This window comes from Gadus macrocephalus, chromosome 3, assembly GCF_031168955.1.
Source record: "Gadus macrocephalus chromosome 3, ASM3116895v1".
In the NCBI taxonomy this organism is placed as follows: domain Eukaryota; kingdom Metazoa; phylum Chordata; class Actinopteri; order Gadiformes; family Gadidae; genus Gadus; species Gadus macrocephalus.
In genome coordinates this window covers 12188556-12209986 of record NC_082384.1, presented here as the reverse complement: position 1 = coordinate 12209986, position 21431 = coordinate 12188556, and the positions used below count along the sequence as shown (strand labels likewise).

At 46.3% G+C, this 21431-nt stretch overlaps 4 protein-coding genes across 5 annotated transcripts; 1 reads left to right on the top strand and 3 right to left on the bottom strand.

Moving 5' to 3' along the window:
* Positions 1-92: 92 nt before the first annotated feature.
* On the bottom strand, positions 93-7220 carry zgc:158803 (LUC7 domain-containing protein). 2 transcript variants are annotated; one of them, XM_060046227.1, is made up of 11 exons: positions 6623-7220; positions 6092-6186; positions 5595-5693; positions 4548-4658; positions 3392-3535; positions 3024-3200; positions 2680-2858; positions 2555-2584; positions 1793-1940; positions 1671-1756; positions 93-1398 (listed from the first exon to the last, which is right to left on the bottom strand). In XM_060046227.1, the coding sequence occupies exons 1-11, from the start codon at positions 6681-6683 to the stop codon at positions 1146-1148; spliced, it is 1383 nt and encodes a 460-aa protein (XP_059902210.1). In that variant the 5' UTR covers positions 6684-7220; the 3' UTR covers positions 93-1145. The 2 variants fall into 2 exon arrangements, with proteins under 2 accessions (XP_059902210.1, XP_059902209.1); XM_060046226.1 differs by having other exon boundaries at positions 1671-1940.
* A 246-nt stretch (positions 7221-7466) lies between these two features.
* smdt1b (single-pass membrane protein with aspartate-rich tail 1b) lies at positions 7467-9023 on the top strand. Its single transcript, XM_060046265.1, has 3 exons — positions 7467-7652; positions 8494-8650; positions 8755-9023. The coding sequence occupies exons 1-2, from the start codon at positions 7491-7493 to the stop codon at positions 8629-8631; spliced, it is 300 nt and encodes a 99-aa protein (XP_059902248.1). The 5' UTR covers positions 7467-7490; the 3' UTR covers positions 8632-8650; positions 8755-9023.
* LOC132453418 (TRIO and F-actin-binding protein-like) lies at positions 8823-13590 on the bottom strand. Its single transcript, XM_060046228.1, has 7 exons — positions 12891-13590; positions 12418-12652; positions 11643-11745; positions 11275-11428; positions 10809-10922; positions 10394-10480; positions 8823-9376 (listed from the first exon to the last, which is right to left on the bottom strand). Exons 1-7 carry the CDS (start codon positions 13587-13589, stop codon positions 9359-9361), a joined length of 1410 nt encoding a protein of 469 aa, XP_059902211.1. The 5' UTR covers position 13590; the 3' UTR covers positions 8823-9358.
* Positions 13591-13638: 48 nt separating this feature from the next.
* On the bottom strand, positions 13639-16543 carry LOC132453440 (myosin phosphatase Rho-interacting protein-like). The gene is made up of 6 exons (XM_060046259.1): positions 16109-16543; positions 15920-15994; positions 15254-15286; positions 15016-15084; positions 14453-14542; positions 13639-14110 (listed from the first exon to the last, which is right to left on the bottom strand). The coding sequence occupies exons 1-6, from the start codon at positions 16247-16249 to the stop codon at positions 14012-14014; spliced, it is 507 nt and encodes a 168-aa protein (XP_059902242.1). The 5' UTR covers positions 16250-16543; the 3' UTR covers positions 13639-14011.
* Positions 16544-21431: the final 4888 nt, after the last annotated feature.

The following is a 21431-nucleotide window of genomic DNA, read 5'->3' as shown; positions in this document are numbered from 1 at the left end:
GCCCCCTATAGTTCATTAGTGGTCCAGCATGTGCTGTAACGCGACCTCCTTGTAAGTGAATCATTTGGAAAAATGACCCTTTGACAAAGACGTTTCAGTGTATGGAGAAAGTTTATTGACTTTATAGTAGATGGCACAGCAAAGTACAAATCCCCCATACAGCCAAATTTTTCACAGATTACAAATGGCATCTGTTCACAGGGCCTGAAATCACATTGCAATACCTTAAATGCATGTACCACGCCAAACTATATAAATGTACATGTCCCCCTACCAACCGGAAAGACATTTAGGATACCTTGGATATGAAAAGCTTGTTTATTGTCAAAATATAAACTTTTCACTGCAGTTTGAATTAAGGATGGTCTCATGTATGTCTTGCAGTTTGCTTGTATGCATGGCCGACTCGGTTTAAAATGAGTAATTGTTTTAAGGCAAATGACAGAAAACGACCACATCCGGTACCTTTGGTCATTTCCAAATCGAATCAGTTCAGGATGGGCTTGAAGGTTCAAGGAAATGCATAACATCAATGAGTCTACCTATAATTTCTGCAAATAAATCGATAGCTACATAAAACATCAATTTTACAGGAAGGAAAAACAGTATTGACAACATAGACAAGATACAAAAAAACTAGTTGCTAACGTAAAATAAAAAGACTACAGATGAATTTCTCCGTTCTCACACAGGCATGATCAAGGCCCCCCCCCCCCCCCCCTCTTTCAAAAAAATCGTAAAACAAATTAAATGGTAGTTTTCTTTTTCAGCAGTTGTCTTGCCATTTTGGTATCCTCCCGCTGGCCCCAATTCAATAGTAAAGGTTTAACATACAAGGTCCCCGCATATGACCTCAAATGGACTAGCTGTTCTTTCATTACCATGAAACGACCCCCGCCTGACCCTGATCAATTCATTTCCATGTCCCTTTGTTTGTTTTTTTTAATTTTATTTATTTTAAACAGACACCAAGCGCTGACAGGCACACATGCATCTCAAACCCACCCAACCAAACCCCCCCCCACACACACACACACACACTCAATCAACCACTCACTCACTCACTAACCGACATAGCCCCAAAGATTACCTGCTGCATTTAACTAAATAATACATCCAAACAACTTCCAAGGTTTTCCTGCCGCTCATATTTCTCCGGACTCCCTCTCCTCGGAGCTGGAGCGGTGGTCCCTCTCGTAGGACAGCGATCGCTCCCGCTCCTTCTCCTTCTCTCTGACCATGTCCGGGGAGTACGACCTCTCCTCTCCCTTCTCCTCCCACTCCCCGTACTCCGGCCGCTGCTCCTGCTTCACGCTGGCTCCCCCTCCCTCCGTCCAGCGCTGCTCCTGGGACAGGGAGCGCTCCGCCTCGGGCAGGGGCGCTGCGTCCACTGAGGACCTGGGGGGGGGGGTGGGGCACGCCATCAGTTCACTGAAGACATGCACCGTCGCACTAAGATCTCCCATGAGGGAACCATGTCCCCAGCACATCTACAATGCTCTACGCCTTCAGAGCCCTGTGTCCACCATCCATGCATGCTTGATGTTCCCCATATGAATCTTACCATGGCACCCCTTGAGTCGTAGCCTCATGAATACAAGCCCTGCCCTGGACCACGGGGGGAAATGGGTTATCGTGAAGACACACGAGTCATGGCTGGGCGCTCTCACCTCTTCCTCTTGCTCCTGTGGGAGTGCGAGCGAGAGCGGTGCCTCTCCTTGTGTCGGTGTTTCCTCTCCCGCTCACTGCCGCCGCCACCGCCGCCCCGCTCACTGCCGCCGCCACCGCCGCCCCGCTCACTGCCGCCGCCCCGCTCGCCGCCGCCTCCTCCTCCTCCTCCTCCTCCTCCCCTCTCGGCTCCCCCCCTCTCACCACCCTCCTCTCTGGAGCGGGAGGAGCGGTGGCGCCGGGAGCGGTGTGAGGACGACCCGCCTCCGTCCCTGAGGCAGAGAACGGCGTCAGAACCAAATGATAGAACGGACCTGGGGAAAAAGCTAAAAGACCAGTGATGTGCTCCAATATCCATACTTATTAGCCTTAGCTTGAGAACGTAGGGCGTTCCAATTCGGATTGGGCGAAAATAAGTGTACTGAAAGGACCCGGATGGTGCACTCAAAACGGTCAAACAGCAAAGTGTTGATCGACACTTTTCGTACTCAACGGCAGCCATCTTAGCTACGTAGCGGAAAAGGCCGGAGCCAGGCTGAGCCAAAGTTGGTGCATTTTCCACATAACCTGCATTAATAGACTCATTTTGTAGTTTTTATAGCTTTTGTAGCTTTTTGCAGGCGTAAAGAGTTCAACGTTCAAAGTGGGGTGTTTTTTGCGGGGGAGGAGCCGCAGCGGCAGTTGCGATCGTAATTTCCGGTTAGTGCTCCACGGAGTATTCGATTTGGAACAACACTGACAACTGAAAATTAGCACACTTAGTGAGTGCGGATAGTGTACTACGTTTAAGTGTACTCATGGATGTATGGATATTGGAACACAGCACAAGGCCTTATTGTGACGGATGGGGATGACAGCTGCAGTCTTGTGTTAAAATGGGAAGTACCTGTATCGCTCTCCACTCCGAGACCTTGACCTAAGGGAAAAGAACATGCCGGGATTATTAAAGTCGCATGGAGGGAAGTGGAAGTGGAAGTGTTTGTCAACAGAGAACCGCCACGTGGCCCTCACCTCCTTCGGCCCTGCTCCCATTCTCGCTCTCTCTCGCGCTGGTGTTCCCTCTCGCGTTCCCGCTCGCTCTCTCGCTCTCGTTCCCGCTCCAGCTCGCCCTCTCGCTCCTTCTCCTCCTCGCGGTCTCGCTCCTCCCGCCGTCTCATCCTCATCCTCTCCTGTTTCTCGACCACCGCTTTCTGAAACCCACAAAATATTGTATTATTTTCTGGGACATTAGCTGCAGAACAGCAAGTACAACCTGAATAAACATTGTAAACAAATGACAACATTAAGTACTTTATCTGGTCTTACATTGAGCCTGCATCACTTTGCACTGCAAGTCAGTATTAAATGGTTCTTACCCTCAGCCTGTCAAGCTTTTCGCGAATCTCAATGAAACCCAGGTGAAGTTTGCCCCCAAAATGGTCGGCCAAGCGGCGATCGTTGTCATGGAGACCCAAGTAGGCAGAGCACACCTCGCACACCCTCAACTTCTGCTGCTGGAAGCTGGAGGCCGGCATGGAGTTTCTGTATACATCCTGCAAGACAACATCCCACTGTTAACCAGGGCACAGCAAGCATGGAGTGCATCTGAAACAGACTAATGCATGAATACGTTTCCAGAACAAATGTTCCGGATCATGCTATAGCAGTTAACGATTTTCTGCCAGCCTTTTAGCAACCCCCTCCACGCTCAAGGGGTACGTGCATTTACAAATGTTGCACTGACCTCAGCCTCTTTCTTCAGGGCGCGGGTCTTCTCCACCTTCTCCAGGACCTGCTGGGCCTCGTCCACATTGCCCTCCCCACCCAGCTGCTCCGCCCGGGCCAGCAGCTTCCCGATCTCCTCGTTCAGCTCGTGGACGCGCTCCGCCTGAAGCCCCAGAGACGGGAACCACCCGTTAAAACACAGTTCTGATGTGCAAAGAATATAGACCGAGGACTGGACCCAGCCCGGACACACAGGCGAAGTTCATTACAAGGACTCGTACGATAAAATAACCTGGGAATACATTTCCTTGATGAATTTATTCTGTGATTCTGCATTTAAACCTGGTCTTTAATGATTTAAAAAAAAGTATGACGGGGCCTTCCCTGAAAACTTCTAAAGTATGCCCAAAAATAACTCTCCCACCAAATATACCACTGAAAAGCAGAAAAGGTCACATTGACAACGATTTGAAAAAGAACTAGGGCAGCAATTTCTCACTTGTTACCGTGAAATCTGTGTAAAATTGTTTACGTTTCACAGGCTATGGCCCTCAGATTCGATTGGTGACTGAAAGATTTTTTTTTTTGGTCTGTTAATAGTTTCTAAACATCTCGCTCAAGGAGAGGTCTCGCTCTGAATTATCTTTGTGGCAGGAAATGTCCCTATTCTCAATACATTCCCAACCCACTACCTCCAGTATTATTTATTTATTTATTTTTAGAGATATATTTATTTAGAAACACTGAGCTACGCTTTGTGAACTCCAATTCTTATCTGCATTAGTCTTGTAGACCAGAAATGATTGGAAAATAGGGTCATGGTTGAAAAATCCCAAATCCCATTGCTACCCATTGCTAGCTTCACCAAGGTAACTCAACCGAGGGCATTGTCTTTTAACCTAATTTCTCCAGTGAGCGTTAGTGTGATCTTGCCTGCTCGAAGCAGGAACATTCAGTCTCCCGTTTCATGTGTAACGAAAACCAGAATTGGAATCAATGAGTGAACCGACGCCAACTTCATAGTCACCGCCCTACCATGAGGGTGAAGTGCATCCAACAGCCCTCCGGAACCTTGCACCTGGGGTCATCTTTCAGCGAGGACCCCGGCTATTGTGCCCCCCGCAAGGGGTTGCGAAATAGACCCTGAGGCTGTGACCTGTGGACTGAAGGGTCACCTTGGCAGCCACTTCGGCGCTGATCTCGTCCTGGGTCTCGGCCAGCCTCTTCTTGGCCAGCTCGGTCCTGCGGTCGCAGTCGGCGATGAAGGACTGGAGATGCTCGGCGGCCTGGGGAGGGAGGGAGGGTTGGTGGTGAGAGGGTGTTGGCTGTGAGCGCAATCAGGTCGCCAATAGGCATTTTAGAATGGGCACTGCACTAGTTATTAAATTAAACCCCGAGTTTGACCACAACTACCTAGACAAATTGAACGCTTGAAACAGTGTTCAAAAATCCATACTTATATCCGTTTATCAAAGTTAGTCTTATCAAAGTGTGTAATGTAATCCATTGTAGTCTGACGGAATATCAGTCTATCGTTTTCTTTCTATTCCTTCACGCCTCCTGTCGATCAGGGTAAAGAAAGAAATGACAGCAATACAAGCAAGACAAGGGTAAACATTGTTGTTGCTTTCCACGGCTGGAGACAGTACATGGCAAGTTACAGAATTACGTTTGAAGCTGAACTTGTTGCGTTTCTCAAATGAATCAAACCGCTGTTTATGCTAATGTTAGCTATGTAGCAATACCTTATAAAAGGTAGCTATATGTATTGCGCTACTGACGCGGTTATTGTAATTGTGTTGTTGACAACACAGCCGAGTTCAGAGTGGTTAGAATACCATAGGGGTGGAAAAACTGTGGCACTTTTAAGGAGTTAAATTACCTCTACCACACTATTCCAGATGAATACAACAGTGTTATAATAATTAATAATTAATAATAATAATTCATTATATTTATATAGCGCTTTTCAATGACCCAAAGACGCTTACAGAAGGGGGGGACCTAACTCATATAAAAGACACTTATGTATCCACTCTTAAAACGCATACAATCTCACCTGACAATTATTCGTCATCGGTCTCAGAAATGTATACTTTAGCCCAGCAGGAAAGCAACACTGACATTTTCAGATATATCCTTTATAGATGCCCGACTCTGGTACAGCAAAACGTACTCTCTAAACATTGGCTACATGTTTTGACGACAGCAGCATAACTTACATCCAGCTCAAAGAAGTACTCCTGCTGCTTGGACGCAATCTCAAAGTCAGCTCGAAGGGCCAGGTCATGGACCTTCACACACTCGCCCAGGTCCATCCTCTGAGGTCAAAATCATATCATGGCAGGACTATTACAAGCTGATCATGTTATTATTCCCCACAAAAGCCAACAGAGTGGAGTGTTTATAAGGCCCATGAATTGAAATCTTGCAAGACTGTGGAAACAATTAAACAGTGATAACAATAACATGAACAAGTAGCGAGGTATAACCCCGAAATAAAGATAATGACACAAAATGAATAACAATGCAAGCCATTAGAACTGTTAAAATAAGAGTTAGACATCCAATTAAGAAGGAAACATCTTGGTTTTATCTGGATACTAAGTTTAACTGGCATTTAATTCTACACACATCTCAGGCATGTTACATATATTGAAAGATTGCTATACATATTATATATCTTTAAATAGTGCAACACTTTGGGCCAAGTACTCACAGTGCCTGACAGAATGTCGTGGGGACATGAATCCAGAAGGTGACTCTTGCAGACCCTCTCATCTGAAAATTTGATTCTCTGCCGCATGGAGTCTCCTATAAAACACAAGATCAAAATGAAAACCCCTTATATCATTGAACACTGACGCCTCAGAGTGCTCTCAAAAGACACTATTGAGAGATTCCGAATTTGAATTGAAACTCGTTTAACACAGGAATCTGTAGGATCGAGTATCCAAGATAAACTGGTGTCGAGAGACCTGTTAATATCCAACTATAAGGCTCCTCAATACAACAGAACAGAAGCCATAATACGATTTATACATCTCGTTGACAGTTAACTTCAGGTCTACTCGAACCCAACAGGTAGCCCACAGCCAGGCTATCGTGCAAACAGGGAAGCTAACGCTACAAATGCAAAGCATGACTCAATTGCAGCATCTGGCTGACGTTAGCATGGAAGCTAACAGGCATATCCCGCCGCTAGCTCCACATAGCTCCACGTAACAAGCGCATCGTCAATCAAACTCACCGTCTCTCCCCGTCCCCATGAGCTGGTCAAGCATCGCTCGCATTTGTGCCTGGGCCGACATGTTTAATCGGTGTTGATAGTAAGCCGCTGCACGCCGACGGTCACACACGCAGCCTTCACCTAGGCCTCGAATGTGGCTCGTGGACCACCACGGACAACTTTTTTAACACAGGACTCCAAGTTATTTTTCAAACACGCTTACTATGTACAGTAATAATTTACTGTTTATTCCAGTACAACAAAAAGTTGTTCACGGCTAAACAACGTGAAGGGAACCACGTTGGTCGAGCCAGGTTTAGGCAACGCTATTTCGAAACCACTGGATTGCTGCCTTCCTCTTCGTCTGAACTAGAGCGGGTCGAAATAAGAAAGCGGTGGCAAAATACAGAATAGTGTTTTGTAAGCCAGCTCCTAGACCTTTTATTCAACAAATGACGAATCATCAGTTGTCTGTAACAGGATTATCATAGTATTGAATTGCAGTTCTAGCATTCAGCTAGAAGTAAAGTTTGTCCAACGTCCTCCCTCTCCTCTCGACTTCCTCTTTCGTTGCGCGCAGCCGCCGCGTCACGCGCTCTCCGCCTTGAGGAAGTGCTGCAGTTCTCTCGCGCGCTGTGGATGCTTGGGTGATTGGCAGCCGACGTCATCGACTTCATCGACTTTGGCGTTATGAATTATGCACACAATCTTATAATGCATAAATGAACCGACTGAGAATGACAATATATAATTATGATATTGATATTATCTTTGGTGCCTACATAATCCATTTATTTAAAAAATGTCAAGGTCAAGCACCGCCCTGAAGCAACCCCCCCCAAATATATCTCCAGGTCCGTCGTCCCGCCCCCCTATACACTCGGGGAAAATGGCGACGGCGGTACTGCGTTTCTCACGGCAACTTGCCAAAAAACATATTGGATTACTGGGCCGTGAGAAATGCTACCAAACATCAAACCTTTCTAAGGCGGTTCCGTGTCGAACCGTCGTTTCAACCGCGTCTGGTGCCATCCTACCGAAACCGAATAAAGTAGGTAATTAAGGATGCCATCGGGCTGTAACTCTGAATATAGGTGGTTCTGACTGTGTAGGCGTGACTCAGGGAATGTTGACACCACCTTTATCAAATACGTCCCGGACAAATTAATCGATGGGGTTTTCACCCTAATACGCCTCTGGGCAGCGGCAGTAGTTTCAGTCTGCCCTAAAGTGCTGTCAGTATTTCGCCTGATATAAAAACCGTGTTCCAATAACAATGATATATTTGGAGTAGAAAGATCCGGAAAAGCCGTCAACATCGGCCAGAGGTAGCCCCGGAAATGGAAGCAACGGCTGAATACAACCGTGGACGATCATTAAGCCAAGGAGAGGGCCATATTGGGGCCTTATGTCCTTTGCTTAATTATTTTTATGTGATCAGTGTTTAGTATTACTGAGCTTTTATTCCCTAACAAACGTTCTCTACTTACGCCAACGATCATATATGAGGACTTTGTAGAGCTGAATGGCATTTATTATAATGGATGGCACCAACTTGTTCTTTTTATGAAATGTGTGCCTTCATTGTGGAGCAGGGCCTGCAAGTTAAATGCTCTCTACCCCCAATCAATAACAGTTGCAGGTCGACAGTGCTACAATGCATTGAGGCCAAATATATTTTTATTATGCATTTGAAAGCTTCACTATGCATGTAAATCTAGTGTGTATAAAAACATGTTGCATTGCCTGCCAAGGCCCCAGGATTAACATTACCAGCCAAACGGTGTCCTCTCCCAGCCCTGTTCCTTGTAGAACCTGGTGCACACATTGTCTCCCAAGATGCCCAATGTGTACCTTTCTCTCCCCCCACCCTATTCCTCCGTGTTGTCCAGACATCCTTTGGTCTCATCCGGATGACCATCGTGGTGGTGCCCTTCCTCTACGTCGGAACGCTGATCAGCAAGAACTTTGCAGCTCTTTTGGAGGAGCATGACATCTTCGTCCCGGAGGATGATGATGATGATGACTGATCACTCAGCCTCTTAAAATGTAAAGTCTATCACCTCATTTCAAATGTTGACAAAAACAAAAATCACACTTGGATACGACCGTCCAGAAATTAACCTTTGGTTATTATGACTTGTGTTCCACAGGGTGCTTCGGATCGGTGGTGGGAAAGTGTGCCAGTTGCAATAAAGAGGGAACAGTAGATTTCGCTGGAATCGACAAGCACGGTGGTGTCGCGATGCCTTCCCTATCGCAGAGCTCCCGTCCTCCTCTCTTTCAGATCGTTTACATTAATATCATTTGAAGTTGTGTCATATCATAATCATGTGAGACTACAAAGGCGATCTGTCTATTAGTCCTCACTCCTGTCTGCATGTCAGTGTGTCTTGCAACTCAATAAACAGAGTAAAAAGTACCTAATCTTTTGGTATAACTGTTTGTTTTTTACATCTTTACAGAAACACTCGTAACAAAACAGATTTTCCAAATGTAATGGTACACATGATTCTGAGTCCATGTCAGCCAATAGTAACGGTAACACTGCATCACACTTCCTTCCCTTCTCTGCATAGTATTGATGTCACTCTTAAAGGGCCAGGGACTAGTTGTTCCCACCAATCAGCGGCCTCTTGTCCCCCTCCTGAAGCGTAGTATTGGCCAGTCTCGGGTGTTCTTTGATGGAGCACATCTCTTATTGGCTGTGGCTCTTCATCTTACTCAGTTCAACGTAGCCCTCCATGTCGCGGTCCATTAGGCTCCCTCATTCTCCTGCAGTTGGGGTCAGAGCATCGCATGCAGTCACAGAAGAGCAGGGAAAACACTGACCTCTGGTGGCTACATATGTTAATGTAGAGGATTTAATTATGCAAATCAAAAAATGACCCCCTCTTTGTAAACACAAACCAAATTCTGTTTCATTATGATAGACCACAAGGTGGCCCAGTTTACACAGCCACAAGGGCTGATTAAGAGAGAGAGAGAGAGAGAGAGAGAGAAAAATAGTCCAGCTTATTGCTGTTCAGACATGGTGTTCTGACATTGTAGCACAGATCACCTCTCGGTGTTCTACTAATAGTTTTTTTATGTATATATTATAACAGCAACTAAACTCATACCATTCATGCTATGCATGACAATAGTAGTGACCATACTTTGAGGATAAATGATGGAGAGAGTTTTGTAAACACTGTTTTCTCAGTCCCTTAGAATGGGTTCTTCGTTCCTGAGGGAGAGAGCCCTTTAAGGACATGCAAATATTTGTGCAGTCATCCGTTGGGATCCGTTGAGCACTGCCTCATTCACTTGTTTGTTCCAAACCTTGAACCTCCAAAAAGGGTTTCAGGCATTTTAACGTCAAGATGGTGGTTTTCAACTGAGACTTATTAGATAACTATGTGCCAGATGTTAGTAAAGCGGTCCCTGAAGGAGCCTGAGGTTCACTGGGAGAGGAACAGGGACCAAAATATAAAATATATACAGTACATATATTTATTTTGTGATATTATCTTTAGTGATTATCTATGTTCTATTTTTAGTTTATAGTCGTTTGCAATAATAAAAAAAAAAAAGGTAAACAACAAATATATTGGATACAACAATATATTTATAAAAAATAATATTGACGTATTCTGATTCTGATTACGTAATGTTTTAATCTTGATCAAGGGGGTATCAGACAAAGTCTGATACTGAAACTGGGCAAAGTGTGTCCTTGTGGAAACTAGTTTTAACATGATCCTGTCTTTTATTGTATGCTGAGTAAAAGTGATGTGGAATCAACGATACCTTGGTAAGGGCCTGCACTTCGTTCTGTAGACAACTCACTTGCTTCTGGAGATATTCCACCTCACTTGTCTTCTTTCTTAACATAATCTAAATAACACAAATGATGCCACTGTGTCAATACGGAAAATTCAAATCAAATGCCTGCAGTGTATGTCCACGCCAGCTGCCAGCAGTAGATGGCAGTATTTAACTTAACTCGAATGAAATATGGAGACATAACATTGCTGCTATTTCTATTAACTATTGCATTAATGCTATAGGATGGCAAGACAATTATCTCATGATCTCTCTTAACATTCTTTACACAAAGAGAGGGACGCATTTTTAAACATTTCACCAGTGCCAAATTCTAAATTGTCCCTTTTAAGAGGAAGGAAACAGTGTACTGTGGCAATGCATCAATTGTTACAAATACCTCTACATTGGATGACCCCTGATCTGTGTGACCAGGGGATATGACCCCTGAACTTTGACCTGTGATGAAACAACGCATGCGACTGATCTCCTCGGCAAGCTTGGTCTTAAGTTCCTGAAAAGGAAAAGGAACAAGTTGGATGAAGATTGCAAGTGCAATTTTGCCATTACATAGATCTACTGCACTGACGATTACATTATTATATCATATGATCTCTCACTCTCTCACTCTCCCCATCTCTCTCTCTCTCACCATTTCTCTCTCCCCATCTCTCTCTCTCTCTCTCTCTCTCTCTCTCTCTCTCTCTCTCTCTCTCTCTTTCACTCTCTCTCACCATCTCTCACTCTCTCACTCTCCCCATCTCTCTCTCTCTCTCACCATCTCTCTCTCCCCATCTCTCTCTCTCTCTCTCTCTCTCTCTCTCTCTCTCTCTCTCTCTCTCTCTCTCTCTCTCTCTCAATCCTACCTGGTTCTCCCTGCGGAGGTTCTCTGTCTCTCTCTCTCTGCAGCAGAGCTCTGTCGTTCGGTCCTTGGTGTGGTACTCCGTGCGGCTCAGCTCAGAGCAACTTTCAGAGTAACACGCAGACAGCACGTCCATCTCTGAGTGTAACGTCTCAGGCCTGCAAACACCAATGCACCCACGTATACATGCACGTACACAAGCGTGCACGCATTCACGCATACACGCAGGCACACACATGCACACACACACACCGACACACACGTATGCTTACAAACAGATACATATACAGTAATCAGCCTTGTGGGACACATCAGAGGCCTTGATGACAGAATACAGGGTTATGGTTGGGGTTGTTTGTATGGTAGACTTACACCTGTCCTCTGATGACTAATGCACCTCCTGTTGTGGCTGGGTGCCTGGCCTTTCCCGCTCTCTCCATCTCCTCCTTGTGGGCTCCTTTCAAGGCCTCCATCGCTACAGTGAACAAACAAGTTGGTGGGTGGTATTAATAGCATCGCTGTGTCCGCATGTGGAGCACTGTGAGTTATGCCAACCAATTTGCAGACTGAACTTTGCTGAGGAGACAGTCCCCGAGCAAAACCATCATGGTGACAAAGGAATAGCGAAGTGGACCCACTGGAACACACTCTCTGCTGTCGAAGTGAGTGAGTGTGTTTTCTACGACTGTAAAAGCAGGGTGCTCTGTGTGCAACCTCATCTTTGGTCTTTTCATAGATTTGGATTTTATTTTCATTAAAATATCCTTATTTTTATTTTTTTTAATTTTTTTTTATTTCTGATATATTATTTATAATTCTTTCATCATTATTTTTCTGCATTAAGATAAATATGCCTCTTGTTACTTGTATTGGCGACAGCTGGCAAAAAAACAACAAGACAAATGTATGATACGTATTATTATCGGAAAAATTATTCCAACCAAGTGGTTGAACTCTGATTAATGTGTGTTTCTAGTTCTAGAGTTGGACGCAAAAGATGAAGCAGGACTAGAGAATCTTAGAGGTATGGATGCGCCGCTGACAAAGACCACTTTGGGTTTAACTTCCACTTGTCCACCTGCCGGGGCGCAATCTGCTGCTTTGCCTCTCCATGCGTCACACCATCGCCCCCCCGGCTTGTCCCTACCTCTGGCCGACCTGTGGCTCCCCTCCTGCAGCAGTCGGTCCAGCTGGGCCCCCAGATCCCGGATCTCCCGTCCGTGTTTTTCCTGCAGCTCCTGAAGGGCCGTCCTGTGAGCAGCCACCAGGGCCTGTATCGTGGCCCTGCAGGGGGCCCCGGGGCCACACGGACTGTCCACCTCCACCCCCATAGACGCCCTCTCTCTCTTGATGCCCTCAACCTGTTGTCTGAGCGAGAGGGCCTGGAGGGAAGGAAATCAGTTTTACGTGATCCGTCGTTGTATCCAACTCATTACATAAAGGCCTGGGGATTTCAGTGATTTGAACCATTTCTACATCTATCTGGTCGGTTTGCCTCCTGCATTATTTTTCTCTTGTGCGTTTCATGTGCAAAAACATCTGGAAGTTAGTTCACATGTCACATATTCCTTAGCGTTCTACAAGGCGTCTTTACAGTTTTAATGTGGTTGAATGTCCTACCTCTTTTTGAAGGGCCTCTGCCGCTCCTGATTGGGCCGTTTGGCCGCCATTCATGGACGGCGAAGACTCCGGGTTGCTCAGGTCATCCTCGGTTCGGGAACCAAGCGGTGGCCCGTAGGTCTCTTCACGGCTCGACAGGTAGGTCTCCGAGCGAGGGGACGGCGGGAAATCCTCTCTGTGGCCTGACTGATGTGTCGGGGCTCCCATGAGAGACTGAGGAGTAATGTCCCTGAACGACACTCTCTCGAATTCATCCCACTTCCTGTTGAGTTCAGAGTCCATAGTGTCAGAAGCTGGCACCGGCACGCTCCCCTTTTTCAGTTCCATGGAGTCCCACCTGCTGTTCATCTCCATAATGGTGATGCCCTCCTCAAACCACTTGTTCCTCTCCTCCAATCTCTTAGCCTGCTCCCTGTCCCAGCCCTCCCCTGCCTCTCTCTGACTGGCCGGAGACAGGTCCGGGGGCGTGGCCTCAAGATCTGGGTCTACACAATGGGTTGGGTGGCGAGCAGCTCTGTGGAGGCCGGTGGCTGTGCCGTTAACGCCGGCACTGGCTGGAGAACGTTCATAACTGGACTCTTTGCAGGTGCGCAGAGCAGGCGGTTGGCATGACGACGGCCGCTGGGACAGGGGGTCCTCTTTCTCACTGCCGGTATCTGATTGGCTTAGTTTTGAACCAGGGGGAGACGTGAGGATCATGTTGCACGTCAGAAGTAAGACAATAGTTGACAACAATAATGCCGTCTGACCTTTCTGGCCATGCTCAGGAATTCAGAAAATGGTTTTTCGAAGACATGCCCCTCTAGCATGCTCAAGGTATTCCAAGAGTGCATAAAATGTTTATATTAGCTGGTACATATTATTTGCTAATATTTTTTATAAAGTTACTAAGAGCAATAAGTAACATTTTATGAGGGTAAAAAGTGCGGCAACAGCAGCCTTTTTACTTTATGCTGAGTGGTATACCTGCTATTATATGCAGGGATGCAGTAATATTTTGCAATGCTTTTGCAAGAATCACGACTCCCAATTGCATCAGTATTTTCTACCCTCTTGGTATATATCAGTGTTCAGGAGCCCACCATACTTGCACTTGCTCACTTTTGTCTTTAACGGCCGACTTACTGCGTGTGTTGCTGGATGGCCTGCTTTAGCAGCTTGACCCAGTTCCTCCGTATTCTGGAGGTTGTGGCGGACAGAGTGAACACTGCCCTCTTTGTCTGGCGGAGACGGAGGAGATAAAGACATACATAAGTGAATGGCTTACAAGAGGAAAGCAGAAAAATTAAATCTGAGGCATTCAATTTGTTTTCGTTTCTGTGTGAGCTGCATTGCTCTCCATCTGTCTTTGTGTGTGTGTGTGTGTGTGTGTGTGTGTGTGTGTGTGTGTGTGTGTGTGTGTGTGTGTGTGTGTGTGTGTGTGTGTGTGTGTGTGTGTGTGTGTGTGTGTGTGTGTGTGTGTGTGTGTGTGTGTGCGTGTGTGTGTGGCTATATGTGTCTTTTTGCCTGTGCGTGTGTGTAGAATATAGAATGACATAAAACATTACACATCGGTTACGTACCTGAATTTGAAAGCCGTGATTTTTCTCCACTTCACAGTCTGACACATTCACACAGGTCATGAGCTCAATCTCTCCCTCTGGGTCGTCTGACTGCAACACAGCAGAGTGAACCACAGAGACACAAGACAAACAGCATGTGTGATGTGAAGTACTTCCAAATGGGTTCCATAGCAAACCTAACCATTTACATGCCTTCATTTATATGAGCCAATTGACTAAAGTGTTGGGTAATCTCTATTAAACGTGTTCTAAAAATACTTTTTAGGAATATATAATATTATTTTGTGTTATTCTGTGTTTTGGTCATCTAAATACAATTCAAAAACCATTTCTAAGATACAGCTGTAATTTATAGATTCATATTCAAAATGGCTATTTTTTAAAGAAAATATAAGAAAGAAATCTATTCAAAAGGAAAAAAAACTCATAAGCCTAACTGCTATCAGTAATATACAATATATTGCACTCTTGTGTATGTTAAATGTGTACAATATTTAATTGTGATACTTTATTATAATAAGCCTGTTGCCAAGCCCCCTTGATGGAGCACTGATTGGACTCACCTCCTCAGCCTCCAAGTCCCTGTAGTATTTCAGCGCCACATCATCCAAGACAAACCAGTGCTTCCTCCACTGATAGGCAGAAAACATTACATTTATTCCATAGACCCCCTTTTTCAGATGACGGTAATGACAGTAAAAGTATAAATGATTGAAGATGCAGAATGCACCAAAGGATGGATCTCTTCATTGGTGCTGTCATGGTGTCAGAAGGCCAGAGGGGTGAGAGATACGTCCCTACCTTTCCATCTGTCTCCAGCTTGGACATCCATCCCTGGAAGGGAGCGAGACCCAGCTGTAATGAGACCCGGGTTTAGAACAGGATGGAACATTGTCGTGGTCAGGAGAAATCTTAGTGCTGTGAGTATGTCTTGCATAACATTCAGCAACAACTATTATAACCACAATGCAGGGACGAGATTCATTGTTGTTGACAATTCACATTTAAACTAACTCTCAACACAACAGGATGATTTCTGAACATGACAGGGGGCAGAAAGTGTTGGGATTATCAAGCCAAAGAGAAGGGAAAAATTTAGAGCGATGTGGGAATTGAAAAGGGGGGCGGGGGGGGGGGGGGGGGTTGGAAACAAAGGCAGAACTTATACATGCCAACAACAAAGAGTTGAAGCTGGTTTAAATATGTCAACACCTCACAGAGAGGCAGAACTTACCATGAATGCATGGTGTCCCAGTTAGGAAAGAAAGTCAAAACAGTTACTACACTCTTTAAGGGGACACAAATGCTTGTAATGGCTGTTTCTGAATGGCTCTGGTTGTGGTCATTGGACAATAATTATGATAGCGACAAAGTATGATAATTCTGATGGTTATTCTGAACATGATTATTAAAACATGTTCCAGCAACAGCCATCGTTAAAGAGAGACTCAAAGGGATGACTCGCACCTGCATTGGAGCGGGTTCAGAAAGTACTCTCTCTTTTGCAGATTTACGCTTCCCTGTGTGATGCTCTGATGAACCCTGAAATGGAGTCACAGAGACGTATCACTGAGGGTCCTTTGCTGCTGTTGATATTCCTGAACCCAAAGGTTGGCTGGATACGGACGCAGGGACCGTGCTAGTCCCCTGTTGTACCTGTGAGTACAGCGATGTGGCGGATGTCTGTCGGGAGAGACATCCGTCTTCCTGGTCCCGGTGCTTCTCCCTTCGGTCTCTGCCCCTCTCCCTCCCTCGGCCTCTCTCGTCCAGCTCAGCCCTGGCGCTGTACGCTTTCATCTCCGGTTGATAACTGAGACACAAGAAGCAATGACAGCAGTAAAACGCAGAATAAGGGAAAGCGTAATATATTATAATCAAGAAAGATTGTTGCAATATCTACGACCGTCATCTTGTAGGCCTAGTCTATGCAGCTACAACCAAAATAATAACTACACAATACAACCTATATCTATATATCTATATCGGTATCACCAGCTTCATAGCCCCAAAACTATAGGGGCTATGGATATTAAAAAACCTGAGGAAACTATGAACAAAGTGTGTCAGCATCTCTCTGCAGGGTACCCTGCTGTGACCCTACCCTGGAGTCCTGGCCCTGTAGTCCCTGAGGGGGCTGAGGCTCTGGGTTCTCCTCCTCGAGGCCGGGAGGTCCTCCTCTGGCTCCAGGCTGATCCTCGGGATGTCCGCCAGGACGATGTAGTCGTCTATGGTCATCGACGCCTTGGAGACACGTTTAGAACAACACATAGTCTTCGTCGATCTTTTTATACATGGACTTGGCACGCTCATGAAAATATGAACTTACCTCTTCAAGCTCCTCCGGAGTCGGTTTGGGGTCAGGGGTCAGTAGGGCATCCAGGCCCCTTCTAACCTTGCTTTTGCTCCTGTCGCCGTCTTTAACTCTGCTCTCATTCCCCTGGTCGGTTTCCGTGGTCGCGGTAGGCGACTTCGGAGGACAGGCGAGGAGATGGGGTTCGGCGTCTCGTCTGGGCGGAGAGGAGCCGTGTGAGAAGGCGGCGCTACGCACGGAGTGGGCTGAGCCACGCCAAGAGCCCTCTGCAGGACTGGCTTCGGATCTGCCCGACCTCTGCCTGTCCCTGGTTCTACTGGAGCAGTCAGGCCTGCTGTCCCTGGAGTGGAGCTCTGTCTGGGGCGTGTGGCCGTGCGTTCCTCGACCACTCCTAAGCGGCGAGACTTCACGGCTGTTCCCGGCGAGAGTGTCGGCCGAACTGTTGACTGCCGTTCTGCTTCTTGGGGATCTCTCGTACGACGCCGGCGGTCCGGCCAGGGAGCCGTGGCGAGAGAGCGTCTCCAGGTTCCTGTAGAGCCTCTCGGAGTCCAAGCCGTGCCCGGAGGAGGTCTGAGACGGACGCCTGGACTCCCTGCTGCGGCCCCGCGGAGCCGACCCTCCGTTCGGTAAGTAGACGGGGTCGCCGCGGGCCCTGGAGGTCGGGCTCCCCCTGCAGGTCGAGATGCTTCTGGAGACGATGGACTCCCTTCCGCGGGACGGGCTGGACCGCCTCGACTCATGCCCGGACGGAGCGTGAGGCAGCCTTGACTCGTGCCCGGACCGGACATGACTGGACTGGGCGTGGGATGGACTGGAACGTCTGGACGCATGCCCAGACGGAGTGTGGGACGGCTGACGGGACGGGTCGTGAGATGGCACGTTGGAGTGAATTTGACCCCTGGACTGGGAACCCCTGCTTTGGGAGCCGGGGGGCGACCCGGTGGGCCTGCAGCGCTCCGGGCTCTGAGAGTAGTGGCGGGACGGGGAGTTCTCCAGCGACTCGCCCCTGCCCCTGAAGTTGGAGTGGTAGGTGTACCTCTGCGGGGACTCGCTCCTCCAGGTCTCCTGGATGAAGGTGTCGGTGCTCCTCCTCTGGGAGGGGATGCCCAGGTTCACGGTCCTGAACGGGACGCAGGCTTTGGGCTCGGGGCTGTGGTGGCTGGGCAGCGGCCGCCCTCTCTCGTAGTGGCGGTACGGGCGCTTGTTGCCGTCCTCGCTGGAGCGCTGCTCGCTGAACCCCCTGCGGTCTCGAGAGACAAGGGTACTCTCCGGCCCCTGATGTCCTCTGGACCCCAGAGCTGTTCAAGAAATACATTTGGGAACATTTATGAATGTGCCCCAAAACCTGTGTGTTGGAGTTTAGAAATACCGTGTAGGAAAAAGCACTTTCTTCCTGAAATAATTGAAAAGTGATCAACTCTCTATCCACTGAAAGCTGTCGACCTTCATATCTAAATAAATCTCCCCATAATAATCTAAATTCCTCCCCCTTTTTTCCTAAGGGCATACACTCTGGGATTATGTGTAGGGATAATTTTACAGATATGATAAAAAAAAAAAGCCTAGGAGTAGAAGTAGAAGAAGATGTTGATACATGATTGTTGATTCTTAAGCAAATAAAGTGAATATGTTTGGGTTTGCGGAGGGAATCAGCAAAAATCACTTCGAATTAACCAAACTGGGTAATATGAGATTATCAAGGACTTCCATAATGTAGTTTAGATTTGATTGGATGTTAGTAGGCAGCTGATTAAGTTCTGCATATTTCTGGGCTATTTTTCGCTTTGGGTAATTAATTCCTTTTTGCGCGTAAAGTAAGGCCACTCACCCCCTAATCCACAAGTTAAACGGTTGACATCAGGATGCTTGATGCCTGCACTGTGCAGGTTAATGTCTGACCTGATGGCCGGCGGGACCTGTCCCTGCTCCTCCTCCCCTCCGCCCTCTCGTCCATCCTGGTACTGGTGAGCTGCCACACGTTCTGGTCAGGGACGGGTCAAATCCGCTCATATCTGGCAGAGCCAGGCGCTGGAGCTCTTGGATGAGGGAGAAAGTCCTCCCTGTCTGGTCCTCTGGGTCCTTGGGGAGGGAGATGGTGGCCACCACACACATCAGCAACACCACAGCTTTCTGATGCTTCAGGAAAGGCATTTCTCCCTTTCTTTGTGTTGCATGCAATTGCCTGAAGTTGCCATTGGTGACCCATGAACGTTTTCAAATTGGATAACAAGTTGCAAATTAGGTCAAAAGGTCAAGTTGACCCTGGCAGTATCTAACCACTCATCCCCAAAGGTTAAAACACCAAATGTGGTAACACAATAGGACAGTCAGCCAGAGGGCCCCGCGTGTCTATTCTGGGTAAAACGGGTTTCAGAAATGCAGATCAGAGGATACGCTTCACCTGGATTGAGTGTCGGTGTCACAGATATTGAGTTCCCACTCAGGGGGACTGCGGGTCAAACAACCCTAGTGTGGTCATCACGGGGGAAGCCGCGGTTACCACGGACGCAACGTCGCGATCATCATCTTCGTCCTCTTCTGATATATGCAAGGACACACAATGACATGTAACACTACTCAACTCTTTTGAACTAACCATGTTGCCACAGTATTGACAAGATAATGAAGTCAGCCAACATACAGTCAAAGCCATGGAATGAACTGTAGCTGATTTTTAACGTGGCACCAGTCGTCCTTTAATGGTGAGTTGCCACTTAAATTTTCCATTTTTAAGTATGAAGAAAAGCAATTATGTCAACCATGTCATTGCATCCCATGACACCAAAGCATTCAATTATTAAAGTATTATCATTCGTGCAACACTTAGCCATCAAGGTCTACACAGCCAACAAAGTTACATAACAGGTGGGATACATAGATATTGCCAAAATCACACGCTATCAATCTATTTCAGGATTACAAACTATAAAATACTTTGAAAGACTTACTTTTGCGGTTCTTTCTCTCTATCTCTCTCTCTCTCTCTCTCTCTCCCTCTCTCTCTCTGATTCTAACTCCAAGTCTCTCTTTCTCTCTCTCTCTCTCACTCTCTCTCTCTCTCTCTCTCTCTCTCTCTCTCTCTCTCTCTCTCTCTCTCTCTCTCTCTCTCTCTCTCTCTCTCTCTCTGACTCTCTAACTCCAAGTCTCTCTTTTCTCTCTCTCTCTCTCTCTCTCTCTCTCTCTCTCTCTCTCTCTCTCTCTCTCTCCACCAACTCCACCTTCAAGACTTTGCAGTGACTCTGTTCCTTGCGACTTCCTCGTAGCTCTCCACTCGTGTGCTTTAGCAGAGTCGTAGTGGAGGTTGCTCATGGTAACTCAACCTTGTTCCTAGCCAGGCTCATCATTATTTCATGTTTCTAGTTCTTCACTAGAACACGTCAACCTTCTCCTTGCTTACCCTCACCCCAGACCCTCCTTTCAACCTCTCACCTATTTGTAAACAATGATTATTAAAGATAGATTATCTTATTTATGGTTTGTTGCCTTTGGGATTTTTTTTTGTTTTGTTTGGAAAGTTGAATAATCCAATGATTATGCAATTGCAACAGAACAATTTTAACTCTAGTAACCAGAATAGTCTTCTCCTGATGCTCTATAGATAGGTATAGATTTGTTTAATTAAAACGTTTGTAGGCTGTTCGTTTTCCAGGGGGTGTGTGAGTGTGTGTGTGTGTGTGTGTGTGTGTGTGTGTGTGTGTGTGTGTGTGTGTGTGTGTGTGTGTGTGTGTGTGTGTGTGTGTGTGTGTGTGTGTGTGTGTGTGTGTGTGTGTGTGTGTGTGTGTAGTTGTGTGTGTGTGTGTGTGTGTGTGTGTGTGTGTGTGTGTGTGTGTGTGTGTGTGTGTGTGTGTGTGTGTGTGTGTGTGTGTGTGTGTGTGTGTGTTTGTGTGTATGCATAGTATGGCATATTAGATTACAATGTATTCCCTAAAGACCGTCTTGGGCATTCATTCATTAATTATACAGAATCAACTGCTGCCATTCATGCTGTAGTAGTTTGACCCCAAGAAGTGGATTGTTTGTGTAATTATATTAGTGAGCAATGAGTGCACCCAAATATGTTGCACAATATATTCCACCAAAAACCTGTTGGACCACTGACTATTAAAGCCTTCAAATAACAATGCAATCTGCAAAATAAATGGACTAAATTCCTTGTTTATAAAGCCCAAATGGTCCATATATATTTCAATAAATGTCAGATATGACATTTTGTAAATAATGTCACAGTGTTTGAGAGGTGGATAAACAGAAGAGTCAGATAACAGCTGTTGAACTGTTTCTCTGGCAGTTCTCTTGAGGTACAATGTTCATTGTCAAAGCTAGTATCAAAAGTTGAGACAGAATTGTGACAATGATTTGTCACCCACTCAGCCGCCAGGATGGGATGCATGTTATTTTCAGCTTTAAACAGAAATGTCTTGCAAAACATATACAATACAATAAGCGGGATTTGTATTAGATTCATGCATGCTTCGTTATGCACTTTTATGCAACACATAATGTACATCCACACACGCACACGCACACGTACACACACACAAACCATATATGTTTTTAGTGGTCCTTCACTGTTCAGCTCATTGAAGAAAAACATAACCAAAATAAGTTGCTTTGCTTTTAAGGCAAACTTTAATGATTAATCATTTGGTGATTAATGCAGTTGGGAAG